This window comes from Amphiura filiformis, chromosome 12 (assembly GCF_039555335.1).
Source record: "Amphiura filiformis chromosome 12, Afil_fr2py, whole genome shotgun sequence".
NCBI lineage: Eukaryota > Metazoa > Echinodermata > Ophiuroidea > Amphilepidida > Amphiuridae > Amphiura > Amphiura filiformis.
The window spans coordinates 555,292-570,958 of NC_092639.1; the positions used below are offsets into that span (position 1 = coordinate 555,292).

At 38.5% G+C, this 15,667-nt stretch overlaps 1 protein-coding gene across 1 annotated transcript; it reads left to right on the forward strand.

Annotated features, from left to right (window-relative positions):
* Window positions 1-5,201: 5,201 nt before the first annotated feature.
* Window positions 5,202-14,099, forward strand: LOC140165616 (uncharacterized). Its single transcript, XM_072188901.1, has 3 exons — window positions 5,202-5,270; window positions 10,564-11,357; window positions 11,657-14,099. Exons 2-3 carry the CDS (start codon window positions 10,574-10,576, stop codon window positions 12,532-12,534), a joined length of 1,662 nt encoding a protein of 553 aa, XP_072045002.1. The 5' UTR covers window positions 5,202-5,270; window positions 10,564-10,573; the 3' UTR covers window positions 12,535-14,099.
* The last annotated feature ends 1,568 nt before the right edge of the window (window positions 14,100-15,667 follow it).

The window sequence follows — 15,667 nt, forward strand, 5'->3', positions numbered from 1 at the left end:
ATGGGTCTATAATGGGCACGATCCTCAGTCGACAAGCTAGATTTCTTCAGGAGAGGTAATACACGAGCATGTCTAACCCTAACATCCTAAGGGCTTTTTGGCGACTGGCAGTGCAAGAAGGAATGAATAAAGAGAGAAAACAAGTTGTTTGCTCCTGTCGGGATTCGACCCCGAGACCCCGAGACATGCTAAGCACTAGGTCAGCGATGGTGAGCCACGGTTCTTTCGCTGGCCCGGCGAACAAAAGCGTGCATATATATCACTTAGGGCGATGGGATGCACGCATGCGCAGTGCATATATCATGTAGTACCTGGTAATGTTACGTTTCAGTGTTTCCATATTAAACTTGACGTGTCTATATCAGATGTGGACTTAGCAATTGGTTGACTGAACCCGTGGTGGTTTGCGTAGTTTCATCTTCAACCGATTCCAGAACAACTCTTGTTCAATCAAATCGTCAGTCCACGTCAATACTTCCTTGTTACGTAATATCTGACGAAGCAACGTTGTCTTTTTATCATCAGGGATTTCTCCAATCTGTACAAGAATTAGTACATCATCATTGTCCAGTACAAAACGCATGTGTGCAATCTGTAGCTGATATTGACACCATCTATCATCCATGAAATTCTCTGATAAAATTGCGATAGTTTTGCGGCTTTTATAAATACCGTGGCATATAGCATTATTGTGCCCTGTGGGAATATCACATCTTTCAGTTATACAAAGGCGGAACTGTTGTGGTCCATCCTCAATGTTTGGAATGAGTTGATCATTTATCCATGCTTCGTTGTCTTTGTGATAGGCAACATAAGCATGATATTGACGTCGCAGGATCGGTGCTTCATATGTGACTTCCATATCCTCATTATCGCTATTCATGCTATCTGCATCGTCATCATTGTCTATAAGTCTCTGATGTCTTCTTTGATAAAACAAAAGCCGGAACTTGTAACGTATGCGCCACCGATATTTATAAACCGTAGCTATTATTAGACAAATCACAATGATCAATACTAGCAAGCCTGGAGGGAGGAGCTTTTGCAAAAGATGCAGACTGCAGTCTAATTCTGTCATGGTGATGCCACGATTCTCTTGATTAGGAGGAGACTTACACAGAAATGGGAGTTTTGGGTCTACGTGTGTTCTCTTATCTCTCAGTATCCAATCTTGTAGGAGTTTAATATCACATGTGCAAGAAAACGGATTGTTCCCAAAGTCCACATACATCAAGTTGTATGGTGCTTTCATCAAGAAGTCCGGTAATGTAGCCATTGCATTATCATATACAATAAGTGTTTGTAGACTCGACAGATCTTTCAAAACATTCAAATTGGCAAGTCTGTTTCCTGCAACATTAAGGTACATGAGTCTTGACATGTGTTGAAATAGATTTTCAGGCAAGCTTTCTATTCGATTAAGACTGAGATCCATGCGTGTAATGTTTACCATTGAAGAAAAGTCAGGGAAGCGTTCTATTCGATTATGACTGAGATCCAAGTGTTCAATGTTTACCAGTGAAGAAAAGTCATTTTCATTTATATTGTCGATGTTGTTGTTACTCAGATTTAAATATCGCAGATCATAACTTTCAAGGAGAAATTGATCAATTGATGACAATTTACAGTGCGTTAATGTCAGGTTTACTAGGTGAGGAAACCTTGAATTTGCAACATTTTGTTCCTTGAATATAATTTCAGGTGATTCGGAGATGAAAAGTGACTTCAGATGTGAGCAATTACCCCATACAAATGAGTCAGCAAAGTAAAGGTTACTGAAGGTGATGTTTTCAAGTGTAGAGGAAACAGGACATAATGTCTTACCGTTCCTAACATGAACTTGAGTAGAATCTGGTCCACATGTAGCTGATAATCCCGCAATGTTGATGGATCCAAGGGTTGTATCAGTCAGATCGCCAAAATAAACATTTTTAATGGGATTATAGGAAATATCCACAGATTCCAGTTGGGAACTGATGTTCTTGTTATCAAAACTTATTTCGGTTATGTCATTATTGCTCAAATCCATATGTTTTAGTGAGCCTGCAATTAGAATAGGAAATTCATTAATATTATTATGACTGAGGTCCAGTGACTCCAAATATGACAAGCCTCGAAAGGCATATCTGGATATATATATGGAACCTATATATTGGAAGTACATGAAGGTAAATCTCAAATGTTTCAGGTTTGGAAACATACTAAATGCATCATCTTTCACTGACAGTACGGAATAAGCCCGCCTATCAATTCTTAATGATGACACATATGAGTTCAATAATGACCCATTTATCACAGTTTGAAACACACAATTATATACCAACAGTGTCAGAGTAGATAGTGAAGCTGGTAATCGTGTGATTAGTTCTGACCATTTGGTTGTGTCCCAATATGCAGTGTAATTTGGCGATAATTCATCATAATTAAATGATACAAACAGTTCCTTGATACCAGTCATATTCCCAATAGGACAAGTTATATAGTCAAATTCATTGTAAAACGTGTTTAGTGTTGATAACATTTTGAGGCCTTCTATTGCTTTACATGGTGTAGAGGTTAATGCGTTATCAGAAATGTCTAAATATGTCAGATTCTTAAGATTCACGAACAATGTCTCATGTAAGCTTGATATGTAATCATTGGATGATAGATCTAAATGTTCCAGACTGACAAGATTCACAAACAATGTCTCTGGTAAGCTTGATAACCAGTTATGAGATAAATCTAAACGTTGCAGACTGACAAGATTCACAAACAATGTCTCTGGTAAACTTGATATGTCAATGTTTGATAGATCTAAATATTTCAAACTGGTGAGGTCTTTAAACGTAGCTGGTTGCAAATTGACGTGCATGAAATTTCTGCTAATATCCAGGTGAGTAAGATTGGACAAACCTTGGAAAATAGAATCAGGTAAAGATTCTATTTCATTGTAGGATAGATCTAAATGTTGCAGACTGACAAGATTCACAAACAATGTGTCTGGTAAGCTTGATATGTAATTATGTGCCAGATTTAAATATTTCAAACTGGTGAGATCTTTAAACAGAGTAGCTGGTAGCAATTCATTCATGTGAGTAAGATTGGACAAACCTTGGAAAACAGAATCAGGAAAAGCTCCTATTGAATTTTCGGATATATCAAGCTCCTGCAACTCATGTAATCCATGGAATACTGATGGTTGTAGACTGGACAAACCACTTCCACTAATATCTAACTTTTTCAATGATGTAGTAGAATAAAAGGGGCTTCCGTGCAATGTAAGACTATTGTGATCCTTTTCATATTGATAACTTAGATATAGAGTTTCCAGTTTGTTCAGTCCTGTGAATGTATCATTGGAAATGTAGTGAATCTTGTTGTAACTTAAATCCAATACTCGCAAAGGCAAGTTTGTGTCAAAACTGATGTTGTTCACAGAGTTGTGACTCAAATTTAATTTCAGAAGTGAAGTAAGATGAGTGAAACTCGTCCCATTGACAGTTCCAAGTTGATTATAACTCGAATCTAAGGTCTTGACATTGTGGTCCTTCAGCGGTGGGATACTTGTAAGTTTCCTGTTGCTGCAATCTAAGATTGTTTTGTTGTACACCTTGCATAGTAATCCCTTTGGGTATGTGTATGTACAGGTTGACTCCACAATAACAGCAAGGAATGCAAACAGATGGATCAGAGAAAACATGATGTTCACTTAACGTTAGCAAATTAAATGTTGAAATGGAGAATAATCACTTGATTATAAACACTAAACAGTTTGTTCCTATTTGAAACTTATGCGTCCAATCACTTCTTCCTTGTTTGGCTATGTAGTTCTTTTACATCAAACTCAACGTTTCACTCAATAGTTCCTTTTTGACAATGACGCAGAGCAAACTATACACCTGCCTATATGAAAAATTAATATCTATTATATGTATATATATAACCAAATGAGGCAAGTTGGGAAATTTTCTTTTCAGAAAAACCATGAACTGTTTTAAAACACAAAGAGATCACCTCTGACGTATTATAAGGAAGTAAAACACGTGATTGCATGTGACCAATCACATCAAAACACGACACATTAACTAAGTAAGGTTAGCTCTGACATTCATTGATAAATACAATACACAAGGAAATGACGTTTTGGATTGTTCTCTTAATAATTTTCTATAAAGGCAGAGCAAGTTCAATTTCCAGTTCATTGAATACTAGGCTGCCAGGATGGTAACTGACTAGTGTAAAAGTAATATTCATGTGTGTATTGTTTTGCGCTTGGCCAATTAGTTACATCTACTTCGATTATAAAATCAACCCCTCTTACATAACAACATTTTACAACCATACAGCGTAAAATGAATGTTCAAAGACAGTAAACAAGGCTATTCTCGAACAAACACTGCTTTCGCGATACTATCCCACCAATATGCCGCAGTCTTATTCTATGGGATAAAATAGGTGCAAAAGTGGGGTATATTGAGTCGAGGTTTTTGGATTAAATCTTTATTTACTTATTTTGAGTAGAGAGTTACAAAATTAAAATTTGATGGAAATCGTACATTATGGCTTCAATGATGAGTTTGTGATTCCCCTCCATCCCAACCCCGATGACCCTACTCCACCCGACCACCCAGAAATAATAATGTCCTTTTCAATGCATACCATTTCATATAATTAACTTTTGCAGTTCAGAAAAAATGTGAAAATAAACTAGAGGGGAAATCCCCAATTCCTTGTGTCACAGCTGATTGAGCAAGTAATATTAAAATGATTTGATCCGTGACAAACAGAGATTTGTTATTAGCCTCAATGTCAAATGCACCTTTTCATAATGAATACCAAAGCCAACCAAAACTAACAAATAACCTGTCACGTTGCCACTTTGGGATGCGTTTCTGTAAACCTGAATTACTAAATTTGATGTCAGGGTTGCCATACATAAACCGTATCCACACAATTGGGGTAGATTTGAGTTACCAAGGTCATATCTTTGCCACCTAGTAAACAATGGTAAAGAGATACAACATTGAAGTCTTGTAATTCCATTCCGCTGAAGGTCAATTGAAGACTATTTCACATATTGGAACCAAAATACGCACACCATAGGTTTTGGATTTGAGGGATATTTTGTCGACTTAAGAAGACTACAATATTATTTTGTCTCAAAGTGTGAGTTACAGCTAGCAACACTGCTTTCTATATATGAACAAGCACTCGGGCAGATTTAGTTAAGTTTTATATGACGAGGAAGTAACACAACTTTTAAATCTGGTTGAACGTATCCATTGGAGGTAAGTACTTGCATGTGAATAAAATTTAAAACAAAATAATTATGGTGATTGAATAACTACACTACACTATCATCAACAGTTCATTTTTCTCCAAATCATTTTTCAATATATGACACAGATCACTGTGGCTGGCCAAGGTCTGCATACCGCATACTTTGCACACAACAGTGCACGACACATAGGCCCTACAAATATGTATAATCATGTACCCAATTTGTGGATTCTATAGATGAGTTGACCTCAATTTTTATCAACAAAGGATCTTTATGCTTGAGTGAACCCCATGCAAAAAACACGAGCCCTGAACAAAATATGATGCGCGCATATACTGCCAGGCAAAAACAATGGAAATTGTAATGATGCGTGCGCATACTGACAGGCATTGACGTCAGGCAAATGACCCGGGTCAAAGGACCGGCGAATCCGTCTTATGTTCGCCAGTAATGCATCTGTCGCCAGCACCAGCGAAGACCTGCAGCATATAAACGAAAGAATAAGAAACAACCGCAGGAAATATACAGGACAATACGAACACACATCGGGCAACTGCATGTAATGTGTATTCGGCACACTCCGTTTCAAGATTTGTACATGCACAAATCTTGCCGACGAACGAACATTACCTAACACGAAACGCGTTTGGCGGATGATAGCAGGACATAAAAAGAACATAAAACGAACATTGACGAACAACAACAGATTTACTATCAATACCATCCGTTTTATGTACGTAGGGCCGACCCGGCGATGTGTGACAGGGGCATTATATCCACCCACCAAGCGTATACGTTAATTACTTGGTCAATGGTGTTAATACGGTAGTAATCCACTACCAAACTCAAACTTGCTGGCTCGGACCAAGTCGCACCTACCCACCAAGTGTGAGGGCAATACGACTTGACAGTTCCGAGAATAAGGCTGACAGATAGACGGCTCACAGACAGACTACCAGTATTATTATATTGAGATTTTAGCCAATTTTATTAGTATAGTTATTCCCCTGGACTTTCGGTACACACGGACCGACAGTCCATGATTTCTGGGGGACTAATTTGCGTATGACGTCGCCGGCAATCAAACTCCCTATGACCCTTAATCATGTTAATTGATTAGTAGCGCGTAAAAAGAAGTTTGATTTATCAAGTGCCGATCGGAGCAAAGGAACCGCAGAAAATGGCGAAAACTTACGGTACTTTTACAAGGTAAAACTAACTTTTCCATTTCCATTTCCGTTCAGATCAGAAACTCAATCATCACGACACTAGTAAACAAACCCGAGCTTGATTGACATAATACGTCAGACGCAAACTAGTCTTTTTTATCAAAATTAGGACCAAAGGTTTCTTGGTACCGTTGAAATTAGCATAACATATACTTTATCCCTGTACAGCCTGTCTAAAAAAATGTGCAAGTGGAAAGCGCCCTCTTTGGCAATTAGAAAAAAAAGGGAGCAGTCCTAGGTTTCAAATACCGTTTGTTTCATTCATTTTGGTTTCGGCAATCCAAAGATCTGCTTCACCAAACACAAATGTATGAAAACCCTTTTGTGCCACTTTTTAGAAAATTGAATAGAATGTTATATCCAAATACCTGTACAGTACAGTTAATAAAAGAACATTCATTTGTAAGATTAGAAATGATTATGTAACAATTGCTCAGTATATAATTGTATTTCAAAAACCCACAAATAAAAATCCAAAGGAGTCAAATCAGGAGAACGAGGTGGGTACTCTCTATCGTGACCTATGCCGACAATTCGACCACGAAACAAAGTCTGTAGACGATAATAAATAATAATAAATAAATTTTGCATTTATAAAGCGCCTTTCGCCAGATCTTAGAGGTCTCAAAGCGCTGTAATTTCGCTGCAATGGTGAATCAACACAATCAGATCGCATCAACTAGGTTGCTGCCGAACGGCGCACACCTATCCGCATTTAGATTGCAACATCCACCAATTATCTGTGCAGCTCCCCAAATTCCATTGGGTGAAGGAAGTTTTTTGATAACCAAACGACTAATCACCGATTTTTGCGATACAGGAGGACACCGGAGATCCTGGAGAAAACCTGTGAGAGCGAGCATGGAATCGGGATAAACCAAGTGCACATGAGTCCTTGGGCCGCGCCGGGGATTGAACACGGGACCTCAGTGGTGCAAAGCGAGGGAATTACCGCTGCGCTAACTCGCCCTCCCCAATGACAGGGGGCTCCGTGAAGTATTTACCTGTTTTATCTGTTTTAAGTGGAAAAAGAGATTCATTATACCTGTATCATGATAAAACAGTAAAAACAAGTTTGTATTGTTGTGTACCATACTGCAGTTACTGTCCGTTTTCCTATACACAATACACAGTGCTCTCACCATTGACGCGTGACCCCTACAAATGATCTACGTTGGAAGAATGGGCACTTGGCTAGTTAACATCACTGTGTGAAAAATAACCAGTCAATATGTTAGGTATTCTCCAAACTTCTAGCAAATATATTTCTCTAACATGACCTAAAATTACAGCTAGGTTAGATGTTCAGAAATAGTCGCACTTTTGTAAAATATGAGTGAGGGCAAGGCATAGCTAGCCAACTCCCGTGTTAATTGAATGGAGATTTGACCGAAAATATTGGTATCGGACCGCTCACTTCTGAAGGATGCCACAAAAAACGGTACAAGCTACATTTTAACTATTCTCTGGCAATCATCATGATGAGTTTCTGATATAGTATGCCGAAATTGGGTACTGTAGGTGATTGACAAATGGTCGCACTTTTCTGATAAATAAGTGACAGTGAACATGAAATATCAGCGCCCATAAACCCAAGTTAGTAGCTAGTTAGTGGAGGCCGTCACGTGACTGATTATTGATTATTGAAGTGCCTTATTAATAGATACGCACGATTTAGGGCAAGAAAAACAAACCGGGATACTTTTGGAGACATCATCATCATCATCATCATCATCATCATCATCATCGACATCATCATCATCATCACTTTCTACATTTTTTCTAAACAACATAGGGCCTACCGTTTTAATAAGATTTTTTCTTGAAATGCATGTAACTATAATTATTGTTTAGAGCGTGATGAAATAAAACATCACGATTTTCATCACAAAACAAAGTAATAGGCCTACAAAGGAAATACACATTTTCAAGAGTGATTGAATAAAACATCACGATTTTCATCACGGAACAAAGTAATACATAAGACATTGTTTGTTTGATTGCAATCAACCGCGACAGTTCGTCTCACACACATAACAATGCACTGCGATCAAATAGGTTGATGACAACATTTGATTGAATGGACTGCACTGCGCCATGATTACGTGCACCGGTTCAAATCCTTTGTTTGGAGCCAATCAATAATTTCACGTACAGCCTCTATGCAAATTAGAGTTTACACACGCTGCAGCTGGGGTAATCGACCGAAGCTTGTTGCCGTTAGTGATCGAATGCATGAGCTTATTTGCTTTACTGAATCGATTTACTGGATTAATTTCCTGTTAACTGGGTTTAATGCCACAAAGGTCGAATCGCCTTTGCCATGGACCATGACTGCATCATGCTCGATGCATTCTTTTGATTTCACGAAGGAACTCTTGATAAACTTGATGCTATCATTGATTTACATGTACAGTCCTCTTTCCTATAGTAAAAGTGGCACAATTGTGATTTTACCCTTTTGCTGTTAACTGAACATATCTTGAAATTAAAACAAGCACATTGAACAGAACAAACTGCATTTGAAAGCCAAGACTGCGGCCTTGACGTTGATGTAAGCATCATGTCACAACAGTATTTAGCATTGAAATTGCAATTTTTTCGCGCTTCGCGCGCATTAGTCCCAGCAATGTTAGGTCAGCGGAACAATTTGGAATTTTTTCCCACTGGCTCGGTGTCTCCGGTACATCTCCCTTTGAATTTTATCATTGAAATAGCAAATTTAAATATAAAAAAAAAATAGCGCAATTTATGAAAGTTTCGTTCATTAGTTTCCCGCACAGTGTCAATACCCTATATTATAAATATTTTTTCATACAGCTCCATACTCCGTTGGTGAAATCAATATTCTATTATTGACATAGATAAAGAAAGTTTACATATGCATTGTGATATACACGTGTGATCGAATATTATAATACAAGCACCTGGATTTTAGGTGAATGGGCTAAATGTGTTCCTTTATATAATTGTAATTCTCAAAATGAAATATATCACAATTTTAACTTACGATTTAAAAATCGTTACGCCAAAAATGCAGTAAAATGTATCCAGAGCAAACAGCAATGGCCGCTAATTAGTGTATTTAATTTCAAGTTAGTGTATTAAAAACAAAACCTGGGTTTTACCTGAAAACAAATCGAATTTCCTTGTAATAGCAACACCATATGGGATACTAGAGCAAGCGCAAATTGTAATAACGTGTAGAATAGAACTTGGTGGTATCTCATATGATAGTCGTACTATGCTTAGCCTGAGTCGCTCGGCCTATCTCGAACAAAATCGCCATGCGTAGCTATTGAAAAACGAGAGGATTCGCCGTACTATCACGACAATTTTTGACACGAAGATATAGGGATGATGACGCTGTGTCCCGGTAAAGGAATTCCGGGGAGTGGAAAAATTTGTGTTACAGTTGTGGGGGAGGGTGTCTTCTATCCGAGGAGCCAGGGGTGGCATGTTGCGCAGGTGCCAGCAAAAGGTAAATCATGCCATACCAGGAAAAAAGTGGTACCAATAGCGGTGGACCTAATTGACATATTCTGATGCATTACGTAGGTAACGAAACATCCTATGTTGTGCAATCATGTCTTTATTGAATTGTTATATCAATACGAACATTTTTAACACCTCTTTTTAATATCTGTGAACCCCACAGAGGCACGAAATTAACCTTTGACGTTTTCAAAATAACCCAAGAACGGTAAAGCCTAGTAAACAGGTAAACTAGAGGAATACGTTGGTATGTTTGTTAATACAGACATATAGGGAAAGTACATGTTATGCCAATTCCAACGGTACTAAGAAACCTTCCTTAGCTCCTATTTTTTCGACACAGTCAGAATATTTTCAAAAAAGTTAAGACAACCTAATAAATGAGATCCTCAGAAACTTTAATTTCTGAGACATACTTTTTAATCTCTGGTAAATTTCAGCAAAAAATAATCACCTAAAATGAACGACTTTGTGTTTAATTTGTCTTCTATATGTCCTAATTTGCAAGCAGGTTCTTATAAAGTAAATATTGAGCACATTTTAATTGCTGTTTTTTTTTAATTATTCATCGCACAGATACATCAAAATGGGTGCTTCAATTGGTAAATTGGATGCGGCCAATATCGACCTCCAAGAAATCATCGGAGAAGGTGGATTTGGGTCTGTCAGACGAGTCTCATTTAAGAATCCCTACAAAGGATACAAGGAAGCTGCAGGCAAAACAGTAGTCTATGGGTTGGGAAAGAAAGAGGTGGAAATCATGAGCCAACTCAGCCATCCGAATATCGTTAACTTCCTAGGAATTTGTGAAACTGGTGGTTCCAATCTTATTCTAATGGAATATGCACCTAATGGTTCACTACATGATTACCTAAACGATCCGTCAAAGCCTCTTCCATATGAGTTACAGAAAAAGTGGGCAAACGAGTCAGCACTTGCTATCAGATATCTCCATGGACAGAACTTCCTGCACAGGGACATTAAGCCTCAAAACTGCCTTCTCTTTCAAGACAACCTACTGAAGTTGTGTGATTTTGGTCTTGCGCGTGAGATAGAAGAGTCTCAGACAACATCTAGCCAGAAAGGAACCTATCGCTACATGGCACCAGAAATTCATGTGGGGAATAAACATGGAAGAGCTATCTTCTCCAAACCAGCTGATGTATGGGCCTATGGTATGGTGCTACTAGAAATCTGCACAAGGAAACCACCGTTTGAGCACTTGGAATGGCACAGGGTGGTCTTTGAAGTGGGCAGTGGAAACAAGCCATCCATACCTGAAGACTGCCCCAAAGATCTGTCAGACATCATGCAGCAATGCTGGAATAGTGACCCTAAACAGCGACCTACAATGACATTTATTGTAACGGGTATGTAGAGTATCTTGTTCCTACATGTATAATTTAAATTAATTTGAACACAATTAATCATGATAAAAGAAGAAATTGATGCCAGTGATTCTAAATTAATAACGTTAAAGTAATACATAATCAATAACTCTCTGGCAATAACCTCACAAGTATGGGTAAAAACGCCGCTTTACTGAATGAGAAACTCACAAAATTAAAACAAGATTATGACACTTTCTGGTTTTTCTTTTTAAAACGATGAGAATTTGAATGAATTGATCAGAGGTTAACAACCAATCATAACCTTTTACTTTTTGTAGCATTACATGGCTACTGGTCATTGGAGAGAGAAATCCATCCTGAACATGAAGGAAAACAACTTGGGTGTGATCATATTGCCTGCTGTCCAAATGGAGACATGGTCATGTCATACTTGAATCAACTCTATCTTCTTGATGGTGATGGGAAATGCAAAATGGAGCTGATGTCAACTGAAACAGACTCTTCCAAACACATCGGCCGTGTTTATAACATATGTGTATCACCAACAGGATATGTCTTTGTTGTGAGTGAGTTCTGTAGATTTATCCATGTATTTTCTGCAGAAGGTCAATACCTCCACTGCTTCACACCTGATGAAGATACCAACACATCTTCCAAGTGGAAGTGTCTTGCCATAGATAACGAAGGGAGGTTATTGGTGAGTGATAGAGAAAGGGGTTATATCACAATCCATAGATGTCCAGATGGTAGGGTACTCAATAAGATCAAATGCTCAATTGGCTATCGTCCAAGTACAGTTGTTAATAGCAAGAACCAAATACTGATTCATTGCCTTCCACCAGGTTCAGAGTACAGTAAGGTAGTAGCAATAGATGACTCAGGTAATGAGGTGTTTAGCTTCACACCCAAGATAGATGAAGATATGACAGGTGGACATGTAGTACCACTTGGGATAGTGTGTGATGAGAAGGATTACATTCATGTTGCAATGTTGAGAGTTGCAAAATCTGCAACTGTAGATAACACAGGTCATATTCACAGATACAGTCCCACAGGTACATTCCTACAAAGCATAGCCAGAGGATTGTATAATCCCAGTGATTTATCTATTGCACCTGATGGATCACTGGTGGTTGCTGATGAGACATCAATCCTAAAATACACCCTGAAGAATAAAGTACAAAACATCTCATGATTAAATTTAGGCTAGCTTGTACAATAAGGTATGCCGAGATCTGTACTAATTACTATTCAATGTATGATGCACGTCAGAGGGTGTTACAGGAGTGGCGTAATGTATTATAAGGATGTATTGGTATTCCAATGTATCAAAGTGAGTACAAATGGGTCTAAATAAGTTTTTAAAAATGGGTTCAAAATCATTCAAAATAAAATAAAATAAGTAGATGTAATTATTGCTGTTTCTGTAAATGTAGTTGCTTCTAATTTCCCAAGGAAACAAGCCTTTTTAAAAAAGGCTTAGATCAGGACTTCTCAACTGACGGCGCGTCGCCACTTGTGGCGCTTGGAGTCAATCGAAGTGGCGCGCGAAGTGGCGAACGGTAATTTTAATAATTTTTTCACAAAAATCATGAACAAAAAGTGGTGAAAATACCCAACCCTTAAAATCCAGAAGCTTCAGGGGGCGCTGCCCCATGGAACCCGATAAAACACCACTGCACATTACCCGCTTTGCGCAAGCGCTACCTCGGGCAGTCTTCTCTTGACATGTTGGCACTTCATGATCACTAAAATATTCCAGTTGGCACTTCAAATAAACTAGTTGAGAAGGCCTGGCTTAGATGGTTATCCTAAGCATATCGTATTTGTATATCAGCCATTTTATTTGTATTTTACATGTTTTATATATTATCTTTCAAATTTTAAATGTATTTTACATTTATGCAACTTTTATTTTAATTGTTATTCAAATACTCTTGTAGCAAATTCCATTTTTAGGAGCGGCATCCGAGACAGCCCTGTCACCAAGAGCTACCAACGGTTTCTTCAGTCATACGTGCTTCATTATGGACTTGCAGCAGTCCGGGGAGCTGGGATGTAAGGGGTATGTAAGAGTGCACGGGGTGAGCAGGTCAAAGGCTCATCCAGTCATACGTGCAACATTAGAGACTTGCAGCAGTCCAAAGGGCCTGGAATATAATATATAAGGAGTGTGTTGGGGTGTATGAGGTGAGCAGGCTAAAGGTTGATCCAGTCATATATGCCATACTAGGGGCTTGCAGCAGTCCAAGGGACCTGGAATGTGATGAGTGTGTTTGAGTGTACGGGGTGAGCAGATCAAAGGTTGACCCAGTCACATGTGCCACACTATGGTCTTGCAGCAGTCCGAGGGACATGGAATGTAATTACTGTGTAAGAGTCTGCGGGTAAGCAAGTCAAAAGTTAATCCAGACATACGTGCTAACACTAGGGACTTGCAGCAGTCCTAGAGACATGATTTTAATAAGTGTGTTGGAGTGGGCGGGTTTAGCAGATCAAAGGTTGATCAAGTTATACGTGCCATTATAGGGACTTAACAGCAGTCCAAGGGACCTGGAATGTGATGAGTGTGTACGGAGTGAGCAGGTCAAAGGTTGATCCATCCAGTCACATGTGCCACACTAGGGACTTACATCAGTCTTTGGGACATGGCATGTAATGACTGTGGGAGAGCATGTCAAAGGTTGATCCAGTCATACGTGTCACAATAGGGACTTGCAGCAATGAAAGTCAGTGGAAGCTATGGAGGTTGGATGGCTGGAGGGGGGATGGGTGGGGTGGGGCTCTCAAATATGAAAGTGACGTACCTGTGCGTATCGAAGTACGACACTAGCGTCTGCATGAGGCCAAAAAAGTATTTGTTTGCACAGACATGGGGTAGAAAGGAGTGGGTCAGTAGGTCGATTTCCTTTTTTTCCTTTTTTTTCTTGGATCTGTACACGTGTTGCAGCAAGTGGCATAAGAGAAAATATACGACATTCAGCCTTACATTTTGTACCTGTCAAACGTTATTGTATTTTAACCTTACCATATAAAGTTTAATCTCTTTGGCAACACAATCTTGATAAAGATTCAGTATAGATTCAGTATAAATCAATGCATGCTTGTTGCAAGGGAGACGGGCTGGAAGCCTGTAGCACATAATCCCAGACCATACTCGTCATGCTTGGTTCTATTGACTTTTCGGTAAATCCCATAAGCCTTTGCGAGTACACCTGAGAACTCGTCATTTGACGTCACCTCGACTTACAATGCGCAGAAACGATGTTCGATAAACGATGTGCGCATCGGCGCAGATCGGCGTGACGTCAAATGACAAGTTCTCAGGTGTACTCACAAAGGCTTATGGGATTTACCAAAAAGGTCAATTGATCATCATGGTAAAGGGCTAAATGGGAAAAATAAAAGCTATGATTGCCAGGAATATTAACACTTTCAAGTATCATTTGGTATTTGTATAGGAAAAACATAATTTTCTTATTTTTATATCATTGTTTAAAAAAATGTTTTTTTTTTTCGATTTTTTTTGGGTCGGTCGTGTCTGGGCAAACAAACACTTTTTTTGGGCCTGAGATACACGCGCGATCAAAGGTTGAACGTTTGTACCTTAGGCCAAGAAAACAATGGTTGTCTCATGAATTGATACGGAAGTATATAATTTGTATATTAATTTCTTATTATTATTTTGTGTATTATATTTTGTACTGTTTTGCAAGGAATTCAAATAAATATTATCATTATCAATAAAAGTAAGGACGTACTGTTTATTTTCATTTTGTCAAATTGTGTCTTTATCAGATCACTTTCACCTTTGCCATTTCTCCGCTTCAATCCAAACCACCAATAGAATTTTTCCATCATCTGGTCGAGTGCCCTCTACGTTACGTCATGTTTCCATTCAAATTTGCTCAATTTGGATTAGTCATGATTAGTTAATTTCAATCCAGCAAGTCTATCACAGATGTAATAGATTAAGTGCAATTTTCAATGATTTTAAACACTCTCTTAGAAGTAGAACAAAAGAATACCTTTTCCTGTCTTAAATTTGAATTTTGAAATATGGTATTATAGCTTAGCAAATTTTGTACATTATTTTGTTTTGCATCTCTGTTTGATGAGGAGGTAGTCTATTTGGTTTCTGTACAGGTTGCTTGGTGACTCCCATGCGTATTTTCTTCCTGAGTGGTGTCGGTGTCAGAAAAGAGTGTTGCATTATGATGAACTCATTTTCTGTGCAAAATAGTAGAAGTCTGTACCCCCTCTCGTTGCTTTCGCCGAGAACATGTGGGCCTACTGCACTACCCTCTCCTATCTTAGTGTTAAAGTCA

Bases quoted from the DNA above. Each gene is read 5' to 3' on its own strand.
- LOC140165616 (XM_072188901.1), top strand. From the start codon at position 10,574: ATGGGTGCTTCAATTGGTAAATTGGATGCGGCCAATATCGACCTCCAA. The intron at 11,358-11,656 runs GTATGTAGAGTA...TACTTTTTGTAG, and splicing joins AATGACATTTATTGTAACGG to CATTACATGGCTACTGGTCA.